General features: G+C 36.7%; 1 protein-coding gene across 1 annotated transcript; it reads left to right on the top strand.

Moving 5' to 3' along the window:
- The first annotated feature begins 5,349 nt into the window (after nt 1-5,349).
- LOC127136712 (glutaredoxin-C4) lies at nt 5,350-7,331 on the top strand. The gene is made up of 5 exons (XM_051063245.1): nt 5,350-5,498; nt 5,757-5,928; nt 6,301-6,374; nt 6,878-6,976; nt 7,061-7,331. Exons 2-5 carry the CDS (start codon nt 5,768-5,770, stop codon nt 7,135-7,137), a joined length of 411 nt encoding a protein of 136 aa, XP_050919202.1. The 5' UTR covers nt 5,350-5,498; nt 5,757-5,767; the 3' UTR covers nt 7,138-7,331.
- Nucleotides 7,332-11,090: the final 3,759 nt, after the last annotated feature.

Genomic DNA, 11,090 nt, shown 5'->3' with positions numbered 1-11,090 from the left:
TACTGAATTCTTCTCTTTCTTCATATCATTACATTACAGAGGAAACTCGTTTTACATACGAGGGTTTGAGATGAGAAAAGAAGTTACATTAAGAGATCAAAAGGAGAGGCACGACACGCAGGTCGTATTTAAAAAACCCAAAACAAAATAAAGGACAACTAAGGCCATAACTGATCACAACAAGGCAATAATAACAAACACATTATTATTATTAAATTTTAATCCCTTTAATTAATTAAAACAAAATTAAATTTCGGCGACCGATCACACTACGCAGAGTTGGCCGGGGTTGGAGGGGCAGCGCCCCTGTCCAAAATTTTAATGAACAATTCATTTGAAATGGACATTGTTTTGCATCAACACAACCTTTGCGTAGTCAAAACATAAACCCCACTCTGTGTGTGTGACGACCGTCACAAGGCATGTGACGACCGTCACGTCCTTGTTACGACCGTCACGGGCGTCACGCAGCGTGTTACGACCGTCACGCATCTTGTTACGACCGTTACGCATCTTGTTACACTCGTCACGCATCCATCTTGTTACGCTTGTTACGCTCGTCACACGAGCTTCACGCGGCCAAACTAGTAGGACTTTGAAACAGTCTACGGACCTCGCTCGTTACGCTCGTCACACGAGCTTCACGCGGCCAAACTAGTAGGACTTTGAAACAGTCTACAGACCTCTTCCAAAAAGCCCTAAATTCACAACTCCTTGATGGCACAACCCTTGCGCCGTCACCAACCCTAATGCGCCAATTTCAGACCGTCAAACACATCTCGATTGTTGATTCAGTATGATTGATCAACAGGTCATTGCTTCACCATACTAATGTCGGATTCCGAAGCAAATGACCATTGATCGCTCAAAGGAAAACAATCATTTAGTGTTCGAATGAACGAAACAGAAACAGTATATCACATATACCGTATTTTGCATTAGGATTACTTATATCATATATAAGTTGATCGGTCTCAATTGCGTAACCTATGGACGATCGATGTATCGCTGCTTCACCATACAATTGTCGGATTCCGAAGCATAGTCAACATCAATCATCCAACTCGTACACTCATGATGCCAAATTTAATTACTCGTTTAATTAATTGATTCATTCTGTCTTTTAATCATATTAATACAGAAAATAAACAGCTATCCGAGTCATGGTTTCGTAAGTGGCTCTGATACCACTGAAGGAGAATTGCGGTCCAAAACGCAGCGGAAATTAAAAATTTTCTCCTTTAGAGATCCTTACGAATGGTCATGATCAGTGATAGAATATTTACCTCTTGTGACGGTTGAAACCTTTGGTGCAGATCTCTTGTGACGATCAAAACCTTTGATGCAAATCCACGAAGCGATCACGAACGTTGAACGATGACAACGTCTCTACTCAGTCCACACGAACGGGTTCCTTCAATCTCAGTGCTAGCTGGTACGAATGAAGGCTTTGAGTGAGAGAGAGAGAGTGAGAGAAAACGAAAATAATGCAACCGCAAATTTTGCTTCTGCACAAGGGTTCTATTTATAGAACCACTTGTGTGGGCTTCAAGCTAAAAGCCCACTTAAGTGTATTTTGGCCCATATCTTATAATATGCCCAAAATCACTTAAGCTCATGGTACCTTACCATATTTCGTATTCTACTCAAGTACATCGTACCTTACGATGTTCTATAACTCACTTAAGGGCACCGTACCTTACGATATTCCTTAGTTACTCTATCTCTCATCAATCCGTCCTTTGTGTGTGACCCTGTAGGTTTTCGTGACGTTGGCAATTATATTAAATCACGCATTTAATATAATAAACAGTGAGCGGTATCTAGCAACACATCACTGCTACCCAAGACACGAAAATGTCATGTGATCTGACAAAACCATCTGTGATAATAATTATGTGTATAATTACCCTTTTGCCCTTATGTCTATATTGAACACAAGGCATAGACCGTGTCATCCTTGTCCAGTTCAATATTGGGCCCATAGACATTTATCCTGTTATGCAGGATGGGCAAATTCCATCTAGGTCACTCATGTCCCTCAGCATGCTTTGTGGAGTACCCATCAACTGTCTTTATGGTTATCCAGTTACGGACAACGTTGGATCAGCAATAAAGCACTCGACTCTACATCTAGGATCCATAGTGGTTTCAGGTCGAAGAGTGGAATACACTATTATCACCATGAGAATAACTTATGACACCTTGCATAACTTTCTATATAGTATTCTCATAGCGGGTCAATCCGGTATAAATATTACTCCTAACATTCATACCTATGTTTAAGACTTGATAACTCTTTATCCATGATCCATGAGATGTGATCATCAGTCTACAAACATAATAGTCTTAATGCTTTAATGTTATCCCACTTCACACTAAAGCTCGACTACGGATACTTTAGGAATAGTGTCTTTATGTTTAATGTGTTCTCATGATTAAGTCACACTTAATACATTAAACGGACTATCTATTCCAGGAACTTTATTAATCAACCATAATAAAGAGAATGCCTTTTATTATTCGATACAAGTACCAAAATGTATTGGCCTCTAGGGCTTACACCAACAGTCAGATCCTTCATATGGTCATAAGTTACTTCTTTCAAGGCCCGTCTTCTCGAACAACTCCTAGCATATAATGTCAGAAGAACTTTAACTGTCAATCAGGATTTGGGAGGCATCAAACTTCCAGATTGTGGTTGTGATCACCACGGGGGAAATTTTATTAGGGATGCCACCCACCTTCTCATAGTCCCGGAAGCCCAACATAGGCTGGTCAGGAATCTTCAATGACATACTTCCATCCTTCTCGTGGACTAATAACATCTCAATGATCTTCCTCTTGGAGGAGAGGTTTGCTTGAGATGCAATTTTGGTGAAGGCACCGATCTACGAGCGCTTTACTTTGTTGACCTCTTTTCTTTCACCATTGGTCCCAACATCTACAATGTTCGAGGGGAACTTACCTTTAGGTGACTCTTCCCTATATATTTTGCCCCTTTTCACGTATTCGGTCATCCGACCTCTCTTGATAAACCCTTCAATGTTATCCTTCAGTTGAATGCAATCGTTGGTGTTATGGTCGTGACCTTTATAAAAGAGGAAGTATTTTGACTTGCCAGTCCTATATGTCTCTCTAACAAGGAAAGGGGATTGAATTCCTCCTTTCCAAAACTCTGTGTTAGCACAATCTTTGTAGATCTTCTCCCTAGAAACATTCAACGACATGTACTTCTAATATCGACCTTGCATACCTTGGTTAGAGTCGTCCTTCCGTCGGTCAAATTCCTTCCCAAATGGTCAACTAGAGTTAGTGTCAGCCGAGACAGGGTTACTGAAGCGTATGTTCAAATCTCTTTTAGGATCATATAAGACTGAGCCATGCTTAAAATCTCATGAGTGGTCCATACCTACTTCCTTCCTATCTTTAACTTGAAATGATGATCATGCAAAAGGTCATTTTCGAAGATCCAACACTTAAGTCATTCTTCGACGTCCTCGACTTCAACAACAACTTGCATGAACCAGTCAATATAACACCACATGTTTTCCTTCTTCCCTTGCATAATTTCATTCAAGGCATCTATAATCATCAGTTGTCTCTCTCGGGTAGAAAAGTGCACAAGAACCGTTGACAAAAATCAATACATGATTCAATGCTCCCATACTAAAGATCCTTGAACCATAACTTGTCAGACCGACCAGAGTCAAGGCAAAAAACTTGCATTTGGACAGCTTGGGCGACTTTTCCATGGATTTTGGTATTTTTCTCACCTAGCTTGGGCGACTTTTCCATTGATTTTGGTATTTTTCTCTCCAAAATCCTGGTGTACAGTGGATGCTTCTGTTGAAGCTTCAACGACTGATTCTCTGCCGCATTCGGGGAAGGAGTTTGGCTCCCCCAATCTCCCTCGGGGTTTTGAGAAAGACTCTGATGTTTCTTGCTTCTATGTTGATTTTTGGATTTATGAGTTTTGTCTTTCTTTATCGCGGTCGTCTTAGGGACGAAGGTATAAGTTCTCCTTGAGTGAGCCTCTTGAATATTGTTCCCTCGTGGATAAGCATTGTGAAGAATTTCTTCGAGTCACAAAACCTTTCCTCGATTGTTTGCGAGTTATACTGTTGAACGATGTTGTACATGTTGTTCAATAGCTTGTTAGCGCCTTGCAATCTAAGGGTTTCTCACAATAAGTGAAAATCAGGTAAGACTTTAGGTTGCATAACTAGAGGTGGAATTTGAGGTTCGATCGAAGGCAATCAGACAGACCCATCTATCAGAGGAGTCTGAACTAGATTTAGATGCAACAAAACCTCTGTGTAGGGATTCACAAGGTTTTGCTGCGGAGGTGGAGGAATATATGTTTGTTTAATCGCTACTTGGACTGCAGCAACAATGACAACTTCTCGAGCAGTAGTAAAACGAGTAACTTTTGATTCAGTTATCACTTGGATGCATAAGAACTATAGATATGGAAATACGAGGAATCAAAGTTAAAACGATGAATGATTGGATCAAACACGATAGATCTTCGTGTTCAATTCTGGTTGCTCTTGATTCAGTGACCTGAGAAGGTTATGAACCAATGAATTGGAGAGCAAAATTGAAACCATGGAAAATACAGGAATCAGAAGTTGATTCTCACAGACGACACCCCTGTTTCGTTCTAGAATAAAAAATGGAGTAAGAAGTAGTGGTAACAACGAATCAAAGCTTCAGGCGAGACAAAGAGAGGGATGACCTACAAAGTTAGAACTCTAACGCTCAAGTCAGTATGTGAAGGAGAATAGTGAATTGAAATTGAATTTGAAACTGAGTAACTGAATTTAGTGTCTTCTTTATATATATATATATATATATATATATATATATATATATATATATATATATATATATTATATATATATATATATAATATATATATATATATATATATATATATATATATATATATATATATTGAGAATAACATACTAATTATTTAATAGGAGTGAATTGTGGAGATTCGTTGGATACACTTATATTTACGGTTTAAATCTTTTATGCATTAAGGAAGGAGTTCACGTGTGATGAGAAAGTTATGAAATGATTACAATTCTTTTAAGGTGATTGGGGTCACTATGCCGGTCCAAAATAGTTATTGCAATTTTTAATATAGTATTGTTTTGTTTAAAAAAATAATGTGTAAATGTGAAAATCGGGGTATATATATATATATATATATATAATATATATATATATATATATATATATATATATATATATTATATATATATATATATATATATAATATATATATATATATATATATATATATATATATATATATATATATATATTCAAGTCATGCTTAATGTTTGTAGCGAGGAAAAACAATTAAATCAATACGGCGTCGTATTAACCACACAAATCAACCAAAATCTCTATTGATCACAATTTCATATTGCAGACATCAGATCCATTTCACAATCTCCCACTCACCCTGCTGCACAATCGCCGTAAGCATGTTTCTTCCAATTTTATTCATTTTCAATTTCATTTCTAGTTTCTCTTAGATCTTTTCTTTCAATTGCGTAATTCAATACTACTATGTATCTTCACGCACAGTTTAGTATTTCACTTGTAAAAAACAGTTTTTTGTTGTTGTTTATTTTCCTATGATGTTTGGTTTGCATAAAACATGATTTTTTGTTCTGTTTTCATGATGTTTAGTTGACAAATTACTAATCTGATTTTTCTTTCTTCGAACTTGTTAGTTTCTCAAATCATGGCTGCATCTGCAAGAATCAACGTAACAATGATGATGGTGATGATAGCTTTAGCAATCTCTCTTTATTGGGATTCGGCTTCAGCTTCATCTTTGGGTGAGTTTGTTGCCAAGACTATTGACTCTCACAAGATTGTCATCTTTTCCAAGACCTATTGTCCGTAAGTATAAACACCGCATCCATTCGTTTAATATGGCTTGTATGTTGATGTTGGAGATGTATGCACAATTGACCAAACTCTGTGATCGGTCATCTTGTTCTCGTGTGTTTGTTTGTGTTTTCAATTGCAGAAAATAACAGTTGGTTCAAATTCTCTATGCTGCACAATTTGAAATTTTGTGTGAAGTATCTTATAATGGAACTTCAACGGCTTGTTTGAATTCTACTTGTTGATATAATTGTTCATACTTGTTGATTACTTGCAATTGTTTCTTAACTTATCACAAAATTTGTAAAAGAAAAACCTCATGAATTGAGGTATGGGGTTATTCATTCTTTTCTATTTTTCCTGATTTATTTGTTGCGTATACAGGTACTGTAAAAAAGCAAAAGCTGTTTTCAAAGAATTGAACCAAGTTCCATATGTTGTGGAGCTTGATGAGAGAGGTATACTGAAAACTTCAGTTTCTTTTGATTATACGAAATTTTATGAACTTGGGCTATTTCATGAGATTCAATTCAACGTTTTACACAACTTTTGAATTGATTCAATTTCTTACAAAAATAAATCAAATGAATAATTCATAATTGACACTGATGAAAAGCAGGGTTAGGTAAGCATCCCATTTCATATAAAGAAATATTTGTAGTGAAAAAAGTTAAATCATTATAAGTTGTGAAAGAAGATAGTTTTTTTAATCTTAACCCGAGTTCGGCCAGAAGGTGAGTAATGTTTAGTCAAAGATTGTTCCATATAGGATTCAAAGTCTGATAGAATCATATTCAGCCTTAACTGAAAATCATTAGCAACTTGAACTCAACCAATTGGTTTGAAAGAAGTTAGTTAGAGAGAGGGAAACTGAAGAATGTGTTTATAATGATATACTATTTTTCGATAATTGTTCAGGGGCCATTGCTGTTACAATGATAGTAAAACCTTTTCCTTGCAGATGATGGTTCAAAGATTCAGGATATTTTGACTAATATTGTTGGAAAGCGTACTGTGCCGCAAGTTTTCATCAACGGGAAACACATTGGCGGATCAGATGGTAAGTATTATTTTTTACACTTTGAAACAAAATATGTTTCTCCTTGAAATTCCCTCAAATACATGTTCACTGTCTGATTTCCAGATACTGTCGACGCATACGAGAGCGGGCTTTTGGCTAAACTTCTAGGAATTGAGACCGAGGATCACGATGATCTCTGAATCAGATTATTTTTTTTATGAGGAAAAAAATGTGATGGATTTTGATTAGGGAAATCTTTGGTGCAATGCTAAGAATCAAGATTGTATTTTGTGACAGTATGAGTGTTTTACACATAAAGGGCCTGATATGATTATAGTTTGGTACAGTGAAAGTTTTCATTTATAAAATGTGATGGATAGTCTTCTAATTTTCACAGGATAGCTCCATCTCCCCCACCCTACTTTCCAGCGGCTTTTTTAACGAACATTCCGATAGGTACGCTATCTTTCTTATCGGCTGTTTGTAACTCCAGCCTTTCCTCACCTGATTTTTTTAGTACTAGTATCCATTACAACTTTTTTCTCTCGTCTTTAGTAAATTATTACAAACTTTTTTAGTTTGTTTGTGAAAAGGCTGGAGTACCTTGTATTACTTTGAATAAATTTGTTAGTTTATATATGTGTGCCTGGGTTGTCGATAGTGTGCTATAGTAACGCTATACTGGTATGCGTAGCAGTATAGGACCTCGGCGCCACGCTTTTGGACTGCTAACCGCTATCCGTGATAGCGGAAATAGCTGCCGCTATTTGTGGAGTCGTGGCGGCGCAACAGTGGCGCCATAACGATTCTGTAGCAGTTTACAGACTGCCATTGTGAAGATGAGGGCAATAATGTAAGAATGGTTGCAACAAAATGAGGATGGAAATGGAATATTGGAAAATGATTTAGTTTTGGGAGAAGAGAGTTTGACTTGGCAACTTCTGTTTTTAAAAGGTATTATGTATGTCGTTGGAAGTTATTGTAAGTATTTATGTATTCATGTTAAGTATTTACCTTCGGTTTTAAAACTCACAATAGTAATCATCCCACTACCCGCTATACTGCAATAGCATTCTGGGGGCCTGGTGCTACGTGCCGTTATTCGAGATTAACAACCTAGATGTGTGCGATGGACGAGATAGATTATGCACTATGGTGGGAAACTCTAATACTTTTACACCTTAAACGCCACAGTCGTGATTGGTATGGAGAGTTATGTTTGTGATGCAATTTATGCTGATATAGTTGTCTGGCAGGTTTCTGGCCTAGTTTAATGTTGATGTTATTGTGCACTTGGTCTATCGTTTTGGACCTTTCTCTTTTTCAATTGAAATTTTACATCGTTGTCCAAAAAGGTGATTCATTTAGAGATGTATAGAATTCATTTCATGTATGCAAATAGTAAATTTAGAAAAACATGGATTTAAAGTTTAGGCAATGGTCACAGGATAGTATAGGAATAAGTGAATACTACTCCCTCCGTTCCTTTTCCGTTCCTTTTTAAGTCTCACTTTCTTGTAAAAAATTTGTTTCTTTTTAATTGTCACTTGCAAAGTTCAAGGTAGTATTAATTACAATTTTGTCAAAATTACCCATAGATAATGATTGCTGAGAGAGAAAAAGTAAAGTAAATGTAATAAATAATTAAGGGTATTATAGATAAAAGAAGAATTATTGCTTGAAAAGTAACAATAATGATTAGCTTCCTTGATATGTGTAAAAAGTCAAAAAATGACACTTAAAAAGAAACGGAGGGAGTATTATTTATGATGTGCTTATGATTATTTTCGATATAAGAATATGGTTGGCTGCTAAACATAGTCATATGCCTAAGGAAAATATAGAAATCAACTAATATTATTTTATGGCGGGGTTTTGGTTATTTCCAAATAAGAGAATGGTTGGTTAGCGTGGTGAATAGGAGTGACAAAAGGGGAATGTATTTTCTACTCTTACTATGCTTCCACAACATTGGGAAAACTCACATAATGTCCCTATCGTTTGAAGATGGATTTATGGACACATTTATTTTAATTATTTCTCATAGTAAATTAAAGAGACATATTTTTTACGTTAAAATTTGATCAGGAGATGCATCCCTGTACGCGAAAAAAGTGTGTTTGAAAATACATCTCCGTAAATATAATTTATTCAAATGTTAGCGAGTGGTTCGGAGATGCATCTCCAGACACTTTTCTTTCATATTCTGTGTCAGACCCTTCCTTTTTCTTGCTTCATTTTCTCAGAAGTTCTAAAAAAACACATTTCACCTATCCTTCTCCCGATCATTGAAGCAACTCTTTATATTCCTTTCCAGCATCTTATAACATTTAAACTTCTCCCTCTCATCAATCAAATTCATTTGGTAATTTTTAATTTTTTGTATTGATTTGTAGTTAGCTTTTTAGGATACAAATTTGATGTTCTAGGCACTTTAGGTATTAGTATAAAAGAAATAGGTAGGTTAGAACAACATGCAATGAGGTGTTTTGGGGACTGGTAGGATAAAAAATTATGTATCTACCATGAGACAATTACAAGTTTGTCCGGAGATGCATATCCGAATTTGCTCTACATTATTTTCGGAGATACATATCTAGATTTGACTCAGTAAAAAAATTGGGACATTTTGTGAATTTTCTAGGCATGTTGTTGATATTTGTCCCTGTTTTACAACGCATGTGCAATGGCTAAAGACAACATTGGTCGGATTAGGCTCGGGTGTGTGTCCCAAACCGCTTCGGTCGACGTGAGAGGCCCCTAGCGAGGACCGCGAGGCCACAAGTTACTAATAACTCGTTTGATGATGCATTTACTTTATAGGCTCGATCGTCCGGTTCTCGTAGCCGACTCTCTCAGGCTTCTCATGATAGAGAAATGAAAAGGATGAAGAATACTTCACCATTGAAAGAGAGAAATAGAAATTTTGTTATTGATAATATATGGGTGTGTGTGTGTGTGTGTCTGTGTGAGAGAGAGAGAGAGAGAGAGAGAGAGAGAGAGAGAGAGAGAGAGAGAGAGAGAGAGAGAGAGAGAGAGAGAGAGAGAGAGAGAGAGAGAGAGAGACGACCGTCCGGTTCTCGTAGCCAACTCTCTCAGGCTTCTCATGATAGAGAAATGAAAAGGATGAAGAATACTTCACCATTGAAAGAGAGAAATAGAAATTTTGTTATTGATAATATGTGTGTGTGTGTATGTGTGTGTGTGTGTGTGTGTGTGTGTGTGTGTGTGTGTGTGAGAGAGAGAGAGAGAGAGAGAGAGAGAGAGAGAGAGAGAGAGAGAGAGAGAGAGAGAGAGAGAGAGAGAGAGAGAGAGAGAGAGAGAGAGAGAGAGAGAGCTGAGCATAACAAACTCAATGCCAACTATACAATGTGTAACTAACTTGTACACATTTTAGCAATTTTATCTAAATCTATTTTGCAACTCACTTTATATTAATAAGGTAGAGTTGCTTTATGCTTATTCTAGTATACTATAATATCTTCCCCTCAAATGATGAGGGTCTAAGATATTTATGAAAGTTTGCAGCTTCTAAAAGCTTGCATCTTCTGAAAGCTTCAGCTTCTGATTGCAGCTTTTGAATGTGACTTCTGAAAACAACTTTTGAATACAACTTCTTAAAGCAGCTTCTGAAAGCAACTTCTGAATGCTTCAACTTTTGAAAGCTTGTAACTTCTGAAAGCTTCAGCTTCAATCCTGAGTTGATCTCTTAAAGCAAGAAACCTAAAAGAAGATAAGGGTTTTGTGAGAAGATCAATATATTGATGGGTGATTGGAACATGCTTGACTAGAAGATTCTTGTTGATGAATTTCTCTCTAAGAAAGAAGATATCCAACTCCATGTGCTTAGTTTTGGCATGTAAAACAAGGTTATGAGAGAGGGTGATAGTGCTTTGATTATCATAGTAAAAAATAAGAGTGAGGGTCACCACTTGGAGCTCTACAAGGAGAGACCGAAGCCATAGTACTTTTGTTGTTGTATTAGCCAGACTCATCTACTCTGCTTCAGTACTTTACCTAACCATTAGGGTCTGTTTCTTAGACCACCAAGAAACTAAGTTAGGACCCAAATACACACAAGATCCAGATGTAGAATTCCTATCATCAGGGTATGAGCCCTAATATGCATCAGTAAAAACAGTTATATGAAGAG

The sequence above is a fragment of the Lathyrus oleraceus genome, chromosome 1, assembly GCF_024323335.1.
Source record: "Lathyrus oleraceus cultivar Zhongwan6 chromosome 1, CAAS_Psat_ZW6_1.0, whole genome shotgun sequence".
Lineage (NCBI taxonomy): Eukaryota > Viridiplantae > Streptophyta > Magnoliopsida > Fabales > Fabaceae > Lathyrus > Lathyrus oleraceus.
The sequence above is the reverse complement of the archived record's forward strand: the minus strand, read 5'-3'. Positions and strand labels throughout refer to the sequence as shown.